This window comes from Paramisgurnus dabryanus, chromosome 17 (genome assembly GCF_030506205.2).
Source record: "Paramisgurnus dabryanus chromosome 17, PD_genome_1.1, whole genome shotgun sequence".
NCBI lineage: Eukaryota > Metazoa > Chordata > Actinopteri > Cypriniformes > Cobitidae > Paramisgurnus > Paramisgurnus dabryanus.
The window spans coordinates 14,606,948-14,622,941 of record NC_133353.1 but is presented as its reverse complement, the minus strand read 5'-3'; the positions used below and the strand labels follow the sequence as shown (position 1 = coordinate 14,622,941).

Here is a 15,994-nt window from a genome sequence, read left to right as displayed (position 1 = left end):
AAACTGCGGCCGCATTTTGCACTGTTGTTTGACTTTGAATGGCTTAAATCACTTGTTTTTAAACTGTGGTGCTTAAATATGTGTACAAATGTTAAGTTTTTGTGACCACACGCAAATGCAACTGCAAGAACCGACATGTGGTTGACATCAAAGTCCCGCGAGAGCATTTCGGAAGCAGTCTCCTCTTATGATTCCTCGAATCGCTCTCACGGGATTTGGATGTCATCTGCCTCCTGGTTCTTGTGGCGCCACATGAAGTTTACCCACGAGTTTAACAAACCCGTTGTATCAGCCACTGGTTAGATCAGCAGTCAAAAACGGGACGCGGGTGATCACGTACGGGGGAAATCATTTACCCCCAAAATACAGCACCCCTAGTCATACTGTGCAAAGACACGCAAGTTACCTGGCTTTTTGGTTTTCTTAGCCCACGAACTGAAAGCCTTGCCAATCTTCATCATTTCGCTAAGTCAATCTCCAGGTCTTTTACACCTTTATCGATCTCCAAAACATCGGAGCCTTCCTGCATTATAAGTTTGTCCATGCTAGCTGAAATAAAGTTTTACCTCAGCTTAACGTGATACAGCCAGAAAACCCGGAGTGGATCCGGTGCGTGGTGGTTACAGAACGCTTACAGTGGAGAGAGGAACGTGATTTGGCTCCACTCCAGGCTTTGATCACATCCCACTTAAAAAGGTGAATAGGTACACGTCGTCTTTATGAAAAGTGAATTTAATAATTTTTCAATTGACGGAAATCCGTCTAGCGACGGAAAACTTTAATCCATGAAGTTACAGGTTAATTATTTTTTGTAGGGCTGCAATAAGACCTACATGCAGCCTGTGACTGCATGCATTCTGTTCTGAATGAGCTTCTGATTGAGTCCCTAGAGACTCAGGCATCCAATCTACTTTGCGTTGGCTTACACCGACTCAGATAAGCATTGCGGTGCACAGACTTGAGTAAATTTCACTGGAGCTGCTCTTCGCTGTTTTCACAGCGTGTTTGAATTCATCTCCAATAGCGTCAGTGGGCGCAATGTCGAGTGACCGCTCTTGAAAGGGAACCTGTTACCCGAGAGACGGGAACAAGACATTGCGTAAGCCGGTGTGTCACTGATCCGATCAGCTCAACTGCTTGTTCAATCGAAAGAATTAAGAGTATTTTGCCGCTTAACCAGGCTATATAGTAGTGGATGTCCCGCCCCTATATGCCGTCGTGGGCAGCATTGGCCAGTACATTGGCATTGTTCAATAAAAGCTTCAGAAAAACTGAAAGAGGGAGGAGTTCCCATAACATCAGTGGACGCAATGTCGTTCCTGTCTCTCAGGGAACCAAGGTAACAGTAGTAACAGACGTTTTCTGCCACCACATTGCGCACACGTAACTGTGACGTTGACTCGCAAAAAAAGGTCTGTAGCCTACATTCCTACACACAAAAGGATCTTTAAAAACGTGCATCTTATAGGTGCTATTTAAAATGTTGTGTTGCAACAATACCCAATTACAACCAAAATATTGTAAAAATTGTTTGCTGGGAATTTACTTCCTGGGATTGGTGATGTAGTAAAGACCTACAGTCTCATAATTCTTCCGCTTCAGACTTCACCTGCAAGTTAACTCCTGTTAGCATTGCATTGGGAGCAAATCTTTCCAACATGGTAAGTAGTGTCACATTTTTGGCTGACGTCATAAGTATTCAGGTCAATCATAACATACAGATTAGCTGGCCCATCAGGGACACAACACATTTTAAAATCTATGAGTTTTATACAAAATCAGTGCGTTTTAGGGAGATAGAGGTAAATCCGGAGCTACAAAAAATTTTTTTTGAGCCATAAACCACACGACCACATTATACCAAATACACAAATTAACGTTTTGGCAATAAAATAGGTGCACTTTAAAACTTTTTTTGCATTTAAATGTTCAGAATTTTAAGATTTGCTAAATAACATTGTCATGAACAAAGTATGTTCAAAACCAAACAGATAATGAGAACAAAATGGTATTTATTTCATTTAAACTGTACAACAGTCGCTGATATTTTGTTTGCATATTGTTGCCTGAAAAATTTTGGTTGACACTCATAGCAACCACTGTATAATTAACAAACGTACACGCCATTGGGATTCTATTTTTAAGTTTTCCTTATTCAATGTAGAAGTTAACATGACTGCAATGAATAGAAAACCCCCTCACATAAAATCACACAGGACAAAGGAAACCAGAAATGACTGACAGAGCAATGAACAGTGATAAACTAAAGATGTGAGCAAATGACAGTACTGATGAACATTTTCAGGGAAGTACTTGTGATAATATTATATGGCCAAACCATGGAGACATTGCACACTTAAGGATGGAAAACTTGAAGTACCAGGGGATTTGATTGTAATCCCACAAAATTCCATATTTTCTGGGAAAAAAATCTGAGACATTTTCAAGTTGAAGAAACTGACCCAAATGTACATTAAATACATGTATGCACTCTTAACATGTGGAGCTGAAGTCCAGCCCACAATGGTCATTGAATTTCTATACAACATAACCTTTCATTTTGTGACATTAAAATCTAAAATAATGAAAACTAAAATGAAATCATATATAAATGTAAAGGTCCTTTTTGAATCCTGCAGCCTGAAATTATCCTATTCCTCTTCACTTTCATTTTCAGGGTCTATATCCGAATCCCCACTAGCTTTTGATTCATCATTCATATCTTCATCATCGTCTTCCTCATCTGCATGGTTCTCTTTATCCCCTGTCAATTCCATCGATGCCTCGTCCTCCTCCCAATTCTGAAAGGACAAATCAAAATGAGAACAATTCCATAATCTTAAATTATATTTTAAACACACATGGCAAATGTGTCTTACATCGGAGTCATCTTCAGGACGTCCTTCATCTCCTGAACCTTCATCCTCAGTTGACGACTCTGCAAATATGGCAGATGTTTTTTTTATGGGTGTAATAATACATTGAGAAGCATAGCAAGCAGAATCGCACAATCAATTATGGTGAAGTGTCGTTACATCCAAAAGCCAGAGGGCGCTTTCATGCAAAAATTCTATAGGCGCTGCAGAAGCACCATTACACAGGCAGCTCCAGGAAATGTATAAGCACATTTATATCACTGTTCTTTAAACCTTTTCAGGTATTCTCATTATAATAAAGAATATGTATAATGATTATGTTTGACAATTGTTGATTTTTCAAATGTATGTTATAAATGACTTAAACTCTGTGATTTTAGATTAATAATGACTTCCTGCTGATCAAGAGCCATATTACATGAAAGAGCTGTTCATAATATCGCCTTTGTGATTCAGAATCGACACCAAACAGGTATTATTACCGTGTATCACAAATTACCGTTACACCCGTAGTTTTTATGCATGCTTAAAAAAAATTTGTAATCAAGTGACCGTTTATCTACAAAAATGTATCTTCCAATGTATGTGAGTTGTAAATATATGTTAAATTGTAAATGAAAGCAGGATCTTATTTAAAACACAAAAATCACATAAGCACTTTACCCTCTTCATAAACCAGCTTTGCTGTGTGATCAATTTCACCAACTTGGTTCGCACTGCCACTTGACGCCACCTAGTTGAAGAAAAGTATCAAGTAAACATGATTGTAAAATAATAGCTGTGCTCAACTTGTTTGTTCCAACTACAAGTTTCACCAGCTCAGCTAACCTGTGTCATGAGCAGGTACATTTTGCCATGCAGTCTGGTAATCTGCTGATATAACTTCACTCTGCTCTCGATAATGTGGTAGACTGACCCCAAGTGAGACACCAAATCCGGCAGCTATGTGGAACAAAAAACATGAACTGCTTAACAAACCTAAAAGTTTTATCAATTAGATTTTTGTTGCAAACAAACTTAACATTTGTGATTGCACATCAGGTTTGCCCAAAACACAGTTACAAAAAGTTCCTAGTGTAGCAAAAATAAAATATTCAGCATAGTGAACACGTGAACCCTCAAATATAAATGTACACGCATACTTACCGAAGACAAGTATGATGTATGTTGTGTAAGTACAGCCTTAAACCACTGAACTATAAGCAGAGCCCTGCAAAAAAAAACAAAAAAAAAAAACAGAATTCAATGTTACCAGGTTAAACCCCTCAATTCTGCAACACAAAACCAGAGAAGGTTTACTTACGCAAATGGATGTCCCTGGAGTCTTCTGGACAACTGAGGGATATTAAATAATAAAATCAATACAGTAAAAATTATCAAAAGCAGCTGTCATATACGCAATTAAAAATGACACAGCCATAATGATAATACATACCTCTTCCAGTAATGGCAGGACAGCTGTAGGTGGTATTCGGGCCACAGTGTTTTTGATCAACATTTCCTTTTTGGTTTGAAATATTTTCTGATTGAATAAATAAAATTAGAATAAGAACATTATCTTCTATAGACAAACTGTGTGTTTTTAATTCCAACAATTCAGTTATGAATTGGTAAAATTATAATTTTACAAACTGTCAAAATTAGCCATTGGACAAAATGAAGCTGGTAATAAGCAATGTACAACTTACATTTAAGATCTTCTCATCTTTGCTCTCTAGGCCCTGCACAAGTAACACAGCAAAGCTGTCTGTCTGCAGGGAAGCTGATCCTTTACTGGCCCCTTTCCCACAAACCTTCAACTCAATCTGCTCCAAACGCTCCTCTATAGACATCTAGAAAATACATTTTAACAATAAGTACCAGTTGACACATTTTTTTAAGAATACCTCTCTCTTTATCTCTTAAAGGTATCTGCCTTCATTAAAGTGTTTAATGACAACTTTTTCGGACGTAGGAAACATTTCGGATGTATTTAAAGTATTACCTCTGTGGTACTTGGCTCTTTTTTCCTTTTCTCTGTTTCATTGGGAGTTAATTTGATTGGTGCCTTGTGGCCTGGAAGTCCGGGTATCAAAACTTTGCTCTTTTGTTTATTAGTAAGTGGTGTCTTCACCTAAAAGATGTTCAAATAAATGAAACGAGTGTCAACTTTTAAACAAACCCATGAAATCAAGACTAGTAAACAATATACAGTATAGTCGGTTTAAACAGTAACAACATAAACAACTTTCGTGGACAAACATAACTTCTGTTAAACTTCGCAAAGGATCAATTACATTAGAGTCCTTTTAGAGTAGTTTAATTTTGATACCAAGCTGCGTAACTGCGTCAATGCATGTTCGTCCGATGAAATAATCTATACATGTAACATGAAAGAAAATGTACATTATGGGCACGGTACCTTGGAGACAGCCGTGTCTACAGAAAGAGAAAGTGTGGCTTGTACATCTCTGACTAAGCAAATATATCTTTCCGATGTGTTAAATGGCTGTGGAATGAAAAATGGTACATTATCATAAGGAGTTATCTGCCTGCAGGACACATTTAAACAATCTGTAAATATCAAAAAGGATTCAACAACCTGCTGTTTCCAAGTCATGAAAGATACAGGTTGTCTAATACTTACAATTTTCTCTATTACGGGCTGCAGGTGATTTCCATATGCCAACATCAAGTTCTGTCTGTCTGAGCAGAGAGCTGCTGCTAGCAGAGGAATGAGTACAGGTGATTCTCCTTTCATTGTGGACACCTGCAGTGAACAAGCCGGTGTCAGTGGCTTCTTACACGGTCTGAGAAAGAAAAATGCTTATTAGCTTTATTAAACTGTTTTAAAGAAATTAGCCATTCAGTTTGAACACTTGGGGCTTAATTCTAACAATTACAGGATAAATAAACTTACCCATTAAGAAAGTGCTCAAAGAGATGAAGTTGACCGTCTTTACAAACCACTGATAACCTCACAGCCTAAAATCACACACAGATCTCTGTAAAGCGATGTACTGTCATACTGAATTACGTTACAAGCACAAAAAAAACAGCTCATCGAACTCTCACCTCATCTTTGCTCTTGGATGTCTGAAGGTTTATGTGTTGTGGTTCGTCTGTCAGTGTAAAAGAAACCACAGAGTTCTTGTCTTTGCCATCTGACCGCACCTGCCTGAGAAGCAAAAAAATAACCCAAACATCAGGGCCCGACTTTTAAGAGGCTCAAGAGTTTAACTTCTTACACCCTGAAGCTATTTTGGGGATTTTCACCTGGATTTGGCCTACCCAATTTCAAAAGCTTCCCATACCCACATGCAGAGGTTTACATACAAAAGTTTGGTATCATTTTACAGGAAACCCTTTGAAATTACATAAAACACCGTTGAAAGTGCTAAACATGGTTGTATGTGATATCAGTCCTCTAATAAACACAAAAATAAATAGGCGCTTTTTATAGTTTTTTTTTTCTAAAATTTTAATTTGAAAGTATATAACTCTGGCCCTGGGTATCTCAGCTCCCTTCAGACAGTTTTGTTTGATTCCAGCAATTGCCAGCTTACAGAGGAAAAAGGAATTTTTTCTCTATCATAATATATGCAAAAGTTATTTTTACTCCAACTGAAGGGAGGAATAATACCCTTTTTGTATACAATTTCTGCCTAAAAACATTTGAAGTGTCCTCATAACCACATACAGTGGAATAAATGCAATTTCTTTATATCATTTTAAAGAAAACCCTTTGAAGTTACATAAAAAGCTGCTGTTTGTGACAAATATTGTTATTTATGTTGTTTTTCATATGATGAAACACCAAATTTTCTTTTTTATGTGGTAAACACTGTCTTTGATAGTGTATAACTCTGGTTCTGGGTGCTCTAGCAGACTGCAGACAGTTCTGGTTGTTAGCAGCAGCAGACAGTAAACACCCAAAAAAAGAATGAACTCTTTAGCATGTCGCATTCAAAAGTTATTCTCATTTTACTAAAGGGTGTGAAAATACATTTTTCATATAAATATTAATTTTTTGTTTTGCACATATAATAAATAGCAAGGGACTAATTATGCACACAACCAAAGAAAATGCTGTGAATGGACTCATTGTTTAGAGTAGGACCTAAAATAAAAGATGGTGTATCATTTGTGGCTATATGTGCTATCTGAGGCAGTTCACACTCAAGTTTCACATGTTTACAAAAGACCATTTTTTACCTTATTATTCATTCGATGATTGTTGGATATGTGTTGATAATAGAACAAAAATAACGCTGTAGCCTTATTCCTGAGAATGAGAGCTTTCATTTGATATAAGACTTGCCCATGTTTGTCATATTTGAAAAATATGAAATATGTGAATATTAACTGGGGTCCATGACGGAGCATTAAAGATTAAAAGAACATTTTATATTAAGTCAAAATACGAAATTTTGGACCCGGGACAGGGTCCTCAGGGTTGAAGAGGTTAAGCAGGAAATCGGACCACACGGGCCAGCCTTCACTCCCCACATGCATTAATGAGCCTGTCGCTGGTTCACAAGCATTTTCTCTTAAAGGTAGGGCATCAAATTTTGGAAAAATGCTAACGGTAACAGACTAGCAATGAAATCACGATCCCACCCTCAATTCAAATCGCCATCCAAAGTCACGCCTCTTTCAAAACACATGAACACGCACAGATCAGACGGTCACATCTCATGTCTCATTTACCAGTGAGAAAACTTTGCTGTACAAAGTGAATAACATACCAAAATAACCAACATAAACAACTGGTTTACATCAGAATAAGTTAAAGCACATTTTCGGTTATGTAGACGTAGTAACTATATTGTTACGCTAATCTGTAAACAGGCACAAATTTCATAAGTAACACAATGTTTCATCAAAGTAGAATATCTGAATCCATCTAAATACAAACATATCACATACTAGGGATGCTCCGATCAGGATTTTTGCAGCCGATACCGATCACCGATTTGTAATCTTTGTGATCGGCCGATACCGATTCCGATACCGATTTTTTTTTTTTAAAAGCTGATATGCAAGCTCTTTGATGACTAACTGTTACAATCTTTCTAAATAAAATAATACCCCGGATGTTGCCTTTGTTATATTACTTGCAGTAATTAGGTATATTATTGTTTTAATAGAGACTCAAATAAATAAGCACAACAAATATTTATTCTGCAAAGAGAAATTTAATATGGCTTTAAAAAGGCTTATGTCTCCTAAAAGTACTGAAAATAAAACACTTCACAGACTTTACTGTATTAATTAAATATACACGCATTCGTATGCAGTATAAAAATTCTTTAGTCAAGAGCAGAGAGTGATTTTATTGAGAGATGAATTAGGTTACTGCAGCTTTAAGACGTGAGAGAGAGATCGCTCTGTTCACGTGCACTGATGACAGGCTTCTGTGTGTGTGGGCGGTGGCTGAACGCAGACAAGCAGCTGTGAGGAAAATAAAAGTTTAAACGCTCAAAACTTTAAGACGCATGCAAATAAAAAACTTTTGGCATGAGGATGCAATTGTCCGTGATAGATATGTGTTGTATACGCTGTTTGATGGGGATGTGTAAAGCATCATAAGCATTTTTACAACCTGTTGCTCATGTGCAGCGTGCAGATTTGTATGTCTCTCTTTGCCTTTACAGAGATATGCGTATGAGGACGCGCTCCGGTAAACAGCGCGAGGCGTCTTCACATCCCCATCAAACAGCATATACAACACATATCTATCACGGACAATTGCATCCTCATGCCAAAAGTTTTTTATTTGCATGCGTCTTAACGTTTTGAGCGTTTAAACTTTTATTTTCCTCACAGCTGCTTGACTGCGTTCAGCCACCGCCCACGTAAAAAATGTCTTTAATTGCAACCGCATTCAGGATCCTTTTGATGACAAAAGTAAACAGAAAGATCGGTTTATGAGATCGGCAGATTTAGCGAGCACCGATCGAGTCATTTAATGCCATTATCGGCCGATACCGATCGGCGGCCGATCGATCGGAGCATCCCTATCACATACCTACCTTACCAAAGTAAAACGACCCTTTCAGACCCTTTGCCTCCTGCAGCTGTTTGCATCTCGTGGTAAAGCAGTAAAGTTATCGATGTTAATTTGGGTTTTTGTTATTTGCTGTAGGGGTCGACGGATTCATTGGATTTGCAAATTTATCTGTGCCGATAACAATAGCTATCATTCATCAGCAAAAATTCAGACCGATAGATTTTTCAGGTTGTGTTTGTTGCATACTCAACCGGGAAGACAGCAGGGAAGCTCTGCTACTGATCTGCATTAAAACGTAGAAGATCGCCCTCTACTGGCAAAAACCAACACCATTAATGCCTCATGCTGGCTGTTGTGATGGTTGTGACACGTGATATGATACCACCGCAGCAACAGGGGATACATCGCACGTGAATGTAAAACCAAGTAAAAAGGTACAGTACACTAAAGTTCACGTTGTCAACAAGCCTGAGATGATGCTAACATTAATAGGCTACCTTAAGCGTAGGAATAAGCAACACATCACAAATACGAAACAATATGTACATGTCTTGATATTTGCTGCGTTTTGCAGTCATTAATACCAATCCCATTTGTAATAGGCTAAATTAATCTTTGAGTCAAAACCTCTATGTAGGCTATCATTTTAAATTTGTAAATTTGAAAAATGTAGCTACTGTTGCTGGTACAAGTCAATTAACAGCAAACCCAGTCAAGTTCAAAGCACAGCATTTTATTATAACTGCAACGGTAAAACAGTGCAAAGTTACTCATGTTCATTTAAATAACTGTAAAATCCTACATAAACAGAAGGAATGTTTATGTACCATTAACCTGAAAATAGAGCTAAAGTCAAATGAAAATCCTTAATTGGCTGTTAGTTACAGCAAACTTGAAAAGACTGTTTAAACAATAAGCGTATTATTATTATAGATCGACCGATACTAATTTTTTTTAAACCGATAACAAATATTTGGATGCTTATGTGCCCGATAAACGATATGCTGAACCAATTTTTATTTACTGTTATACTTCTGTTTTTGACATAATTACTACAACACTACTGAACTGAACAACCCTTATAATAATAATAATAATAATAATAATAATAACAACAATCACTTCCTCTTTGCATTCAAAGTAATAAATAGAGGGGTCTAAAAGAGTGAAGAATATTAATTTAATGAATAATGTAGAAACTATATTCCCCCTACATGGACCATTCCAAACACCCCTATCATTTCGTCAGAAATGGACTGACCCAAAGTTCGGGTGCCAGGTAAGGGAGCGGGAGAGAGAACAGTATAGCCGAGCTGGCTGCATGTTGTACATAGTTCATAAAGCAAAACAGGTGCCTTTTTTTGAGATATTATATGGTTGTCTTGACCAGCAACCTGTAGCCTTCAGCAATCTAACCAGTAGTTAGCAAAGAAAATGTACAAATAATATCACTGACTGGAATACTACATTTAGGAAAGTAACAAACAAAACAGCTTATATATCATTGAATTTCTTAACTGGTAATGTTATTTGATGTCAGAATAATGAATATTTTGTTGTTATAGCTTATAAAATGGCTGTTGACAGCGCTGTTTATCTATGCATTTACTTACGCATTAACTGTATCAAACTGTGACAGCTTGCGGAGGTAATAATTAATTTATTAATATCCACAGACATTTATTTAGATATTTTAGCAAAATAATGTTTATCTGGTAAATGTTAATATAACTTAGGGTAAATCTTGTAAGTTAGCTACATGTGGTGGCTGTGCTTCAGCCTTCAAACCCGGTAAGTGAACAGCAATATGAACGTGATTTTACAAGGCTAATAATAAGCATAAATAACAGAAAAACGAATTTAATTTAGCGTTTTTAATTCCACCAAGCATTAATTCATGGCTGTTTTATTCATGCAAAGCTACGACTCTGTGAGTTCGTCTCTATTCTTAGACAAACTGCATGCATTGCTTTTAATAAATCAACTTATGTAACATAACATACATTAATGCACAAATACGATGTGTTATAAATGCCTCATATGCAAAGTAAGTTTACTCAAAGACCTTTAAATAAAGCCGCGTCACTCCGCCGTCATATTTGCTGTAAACGCTGCTGCTGTTAGCTCCTCTCCTCAGATGCGTCCAGCGTGCCATTCTCTCGTTTATCGGTCAATCCGATATTACAAAACCGATATCCGATAATCGGAAAATGTGCAAATATCGTGGAAAATATCGGAAAACAGATATATCGGCCGATCTCTAGTAATTATAAATAAAATATTCAGAAATGTTATTAAAATATTGCCTTTTGTGACCTTAAACAAAATTCTAAATCAGTCAATTATTTTAAAGGGTTATTAATTTACCCAAAAATGAAATTTCTATCATCATTTACTTACCCTCATGTCATTCTAAACTAATAAGACTTTTGTTGATCTTGGAAACACACATGAAAATATTTTGGGGTGGTTTCACGGACAGGGATTAGCTTAAACCAGGACTAGGCCTTAGTTTAATTAGGAAATATAACTATTTTCAACAAACATGCCTTACCAAAAACCTTACTGGCGTGCATTTTCAGGCAAAACAAATGGCACTGATGTATTTTAAGATATGTCATTACAAGTTCTTTTTAGTTTGGACAGCTCTTACATTTATTTAAGTCTAAAGGGGATCGGACACCGGCCGCGCTAAATCAACTGAACACATTGTTTTCTATGAGTGTACGCACACCGGCGCCGCCTGTCCGCGCCGCCCAGCTGTGACTCAAGAAGTTGTTCAAATCCCTGTCGCGCCACACAGCGCCACTCACATAGCTTAACATTAAATAACATCATATTTGCCCCAAATCATTAAGGATTAACATTGGCTGCTAACATATATTTTTGCATTTTGAAGTAGACGTTATCTGACGAAGCTCGCGCTATTTAATGTGCACTTCCGGTTTACAATACCTCCGAGTTCTGCTAGGCGCGACGCGGCGCTGAGCTGCGCGGCCGGTGTGCGATCCCCTTAAGACTAGTCTAATCTCTGTCCGGGAAACTGCCCCTTAAAGGATTAGTTCACCTCAAAATGAAGATGTCCTAATGCTTTACCCCAATGCCATCTCAAAAACTTAAATGTATTTTTCACTCATGAAAGAAAGACATGGATATCTTGGATGGCATTGAGGTGAGTAATTAATTAGGACATTTTCATTTTGGGGTGAACTAGTCCTTTAATAATGGGGAATGAAATCTATCAGATTTAAAAAAATATATATATAAATTTGTGCGAATATAATAAAGTCTTATGGTTTTGAAAGTCATTATCCTCAAAAATTTTAAGTCTTTGGCTAACCAGGCTTTATACATAGGATTGGCAAGCAAGCCCTCGGAAAACTTTAAATGGAAACTGCCGCCTAACAGCGTAACAACCAATCACTGCAGACCTCCAGCAGATCAAGTGTAAAAACAATCTTTTGGCAGTGCTGGCAGACTGATCACAGGGTTCCTACAGGTTTCTTCAAGTTAAATTCAAGTCTTTTTAAGACCTTTTTAAGACCATTTACATACAAAATGAATACCCATTTCACTTCCCTACCAGCAAAGAAAAACAAAATCCTTGAACTTGTGTTCATTTATTTTTCCAATGTGGAAGGTGTAAAAGATGATATGCCAAGAAGGTGTGAAAAATAAAAACATTTCAGTAGGCCACAAGAAAGTTTGCCAAACAATGTTAACCCCCTGGGGTCCAAAAACACGGGGCCCCGTTTTGACGCATTTTTTCCTGTTTCCTGTGACATCCACTTAAAATACTCCGTCATTCATAATCATACACATACATGTAATACATCATTAGAAACTGTGAATTGTCTACTTTAATGTGAGTGCCTTCATTATAACAACAAAACCGTGTGCTTTTGGCAAATAAAGAAAATAAACAGGGAGTGCATTTCGACATCTCTGTCTCCTTGACCATCTTCCTCAAACACGTTACAAACATGAACTGATAACTCCGCCAATACTTGTCACACGAATATGATACATATGTCTAAAGAAAGCCTGAAATGTCTACTTTTAAATGATGTAATTAAAATCTGAAGAACTCATTGTCTGTTTGTGTAATCGACATGTAAGTAAAGAGAGGTACAGTTTTTCTGGCTCGACCTCATTAGCACTAATGTGATCCCACCTACCCGCGTGCGCGCCATTCATATGGAAATTACCTGATGCGGGCTATGCAAACAAGATCAACGCCCCCAAACAATACTTCAAGAAGCAGCAAGTTTTGACAGCTTCATTCACTTATCGATGCGCTGGGAAGATGACACGCTTTACAGGTGAGGAGCTCTACAGATGCTCCTGGACAGCGAGGAAGAGTTCACAGTTTCTTCAGACGAAGAGCAGGACTCCGACGATGAACGTTTGTATTTTGAAGAGCGACTTGATCCAGCTGAGGATATAATTTCTGAAGAGTAAGTTTTACCTACATTTGTTGAAATGTTGTGTGATGTAAACTTTTATGTACTGTATACTGACTATTTGCAAGCAGATATTCATAATGACTTTATATAAACGTCTCGTAACTTGTATTTACATTAAAATGATAGTTCTTACATTAAACCGTATGCTGATTAGTGTTATGTGAATATGTTATAAAGCAATATCACTACTATAACTATAGTGTTCATGCAGACTTATCAATAAGGCTTCTTTACGTGATTATTTGCTCGGGTGTAACGATGTGCTGTAAATGCGCCCGGAGATATGTCATGCAGTATGATTGTATGGTCTAATGTAAATATTCAATATGTCATAAAACAATATCACTATTTTGACTAGTGTTTATGCCTCAACAAGTCTTGTTTATGCGACTATCTGTTCGGGTGTAAATGTATCGATGCAGTATCGATGTGCTGTAAATGTGTCCGGAGATATGTAATGTGTTAATGTTTAGCCATAAATATGTCCGGTAATGGCCCGTTAACAAAGAAATACAGCACATCTATGTACCCAATTATCTTATCTCAAGTATGCTTTACCGCCTTAGTATTGCTTTATAAGTTTGTTACTGTGGAGAATACATTATATTAATTATTAAAAACTTGTAGGAATGTGGCAGCATCACTCTCCTCTTCAGCGGGCATTTGCAGAAATGCGACGGACATTCATACAGGGTAAGTAACATTTGCGGGATTTTCTGTTTTATTAATAGACTATTATGTTTTGCTTAGTAATTTGGAAAATACAAGACGCACGGGGGCATGCAGAAACGAACCCGATATTCATAAAGTGTAATTTACATTTACCGGCTTTTCTGTTCTCAATATTAGTATTCCTGATGTGTTGCTTGATTTTGTTATGCATACAACTATGAACCTTTTTTTTCTTTTATTCATTCACAATATTTGTATTACTGACATGTTGCATGTTACATGATAACAGTAAATGTGCCCGGAGATTGTCATCATGCGCAAATATGCATGTATCTGTTTGGGTGTAAATGTTTTGATGTAGCCTGGTATTGATGTGCTGCAAATGTGCCCGGAGATATGTCATGTGTTAATTTTCAGCCATAAATATGTCCGGTAATGGCCCGTTAACAAACATATACAGCGCATCGCTGTACAATTATCTTATCTCAGCTCTACGGCTTTACTGCCTTAGTTATTGCTTTATAAGTTTGTTACTGTGGAGATTACATTATTAATTAGTACAAAAAAAATTCTCAATATTAGTAATACTGATGTGTTGCTTTGTTCTTTGAAAATACATGATATTAATTAAGATATGTTTTCAGGAATGTGTCTGTAACGCCAACTTCGTCTGGTACTCGCACGAGGGCACGCAGATACGCAACTGGGAACAATAAAGAGTACGTAAACATGTACCCATTTTTCTGTTATGCCTGCACTATTAGTATTACTGTTTTGTTGCTTAGTACTTTGGAAAATACACGATGATACTAATTATGATGATTATTTTTTTTTTTTTTTAGGAATGTGGCTCTAACACTTTCGCTTTCATTTCCTCGCACGAGATCACCCAGGAACGCGACCGACATTCATCAAGTGTAAGCCACATTTACCCAGTTCTCAAAGCAACTGTGACTAATATGTAAGTACAGTTTATTAAAGTTTCACTACTACAGTAAAATACTGAGTAATATTTTTATTTTATATTTTGTTTTACATTTTTCTAACCCAAACCATTTATTTATTTATTAACAGATTTACCACTGACAGTGATAAGGCACCTGTTGCAAAGAGAGTCAAGACCAACATCCAGGCAAGCCGCAGCAGGTCCATTCTGTCATGGAAAACAGAGGCTGATATTGATGTGGTTCCACACACTTTGCGTTTCTTTCCTGCACGGGAACCTGGACATCAGCTGAGTCATGCAGACGCACACACACCCGAGTCTCTTCAAAATGTTTTTTCCTGAGGATGCAGTTTCAAATCTAAGCCATAACACCAACGCTCAGGCTGCCAGGGTAACAGCAAATGGTTGCAAGTATAAATGGAAAGATGTCAGCTTCACTGAGAGGTAACGCTACATTGGACTACTATTTTATATGGTCATGGTAAAGATGATCTCCATCAGGCACTACTGGAGACAGGACGATGTTTTCTTTTCCTGCCAGAGTAATGTCAAGAGAGAGATACCGCACTATTTCATGGAATGTGCACATGAGTCACCCAGAAGACGACAAACATGTAATGTTCCATTGTGTGTTCAGTTAAATAGGAACTGTTTTGAACAATGGCACGACAACATTTAACTCGATTCTCAAAGAGATACAGTGTGTGATGGTTTACAAATGTATACCTTATTTTTTATATTGTGAAGTATTTTTAGATGCACACCAACTGTACATTCATAGCTGACATTTAGAATAATTTTCTTTTAATTAGAGCCATATTGTACTGGTCATACAGAATATTGTTACATGTATTGTTACTTTATTATTTATAATTACAATGATGCTTCTTTATTTATAATTACAATAAAGCTTCTTAACTCTATTGTATTGTTCATGTTTTTAGCATTTTTTGCAACCCTATAAGACTTTTATTTTACTAATTTCAGATAAAAATAAAGTCTTAAGTCTTTTGTACTTTATTGTAACCTATTTTTTTTAAAC

The 15,994-nt window shown here is 37.0% G+C and overlaps 1 protein-coding gene across 1 annotated transcript in view; it reads right to left on the bottom strand.

Moving 5' to 3' along the window:
* Positions 1 to 1,995: 1,995 nt before the first annotated feature.
* wdr43 (WD repeat domain 43) overlaps positions 1,996 to 15,994 on the bottom strand; it is a 51,813-nt gene continuing 37,814 nt past the window's right edge. Inside the window, exons 6-18 of the mRNA XM_065245118.2 lie at positions 5,931 to 6,033; positions 5,776 to 5,840; positions 5,503 to 5,665; positions 5,278 to 5,364; positions 4,861 to 4,989; positions 4,565 to 4,708; positions 4,312 to 4,398; positions 4,180 to 4,211; positions 4,023 to 4,086; positions 3,705 to 3,818; positions 3,540 to 3,609; positions 2,880 to 2,938; positions 1,996 to 2,801 (exon numbers count right to left, since the gene is read on the bottom strand). Of these exons, the coding sequence (XP_065101190.2) occupies positions 2,652 to 2,801; positions 2,880 to 2,938; positions 3,540 to 3,609; positions 3,705 to 3,818; positions 4,023 to 4,086; positions 4,180 to 4,211; positions 4,312 to 4,398; positions 4,565 to 4,708; positions 4,861 to 4,989; positions 5,278 to 5,364; positions 5,503 to 5,665; positions 5,776 to 5,840; positions 5,931 to 6,033 (1,267 nt within the window). The 3' untranslated portion in view covers positions 1,996 to 2,651. The remainder of the gene's footprint in view (positions 2,802 to 2,879; positions 2,939 to 3,539; positions 3,610 to 3,704; positions 3,819 to 4,022; positions 4,087 to 4,179; positions 4,212 to 4,311; positions 4,399 to 4,564; positions 4,709 to 4,860; positions 4,990 to 5,277; positions 5,365 to 5,502; positions 5,666 to 5,775; positions 5,841 to 5,930; positions 6,034 to 15,994) is intronic.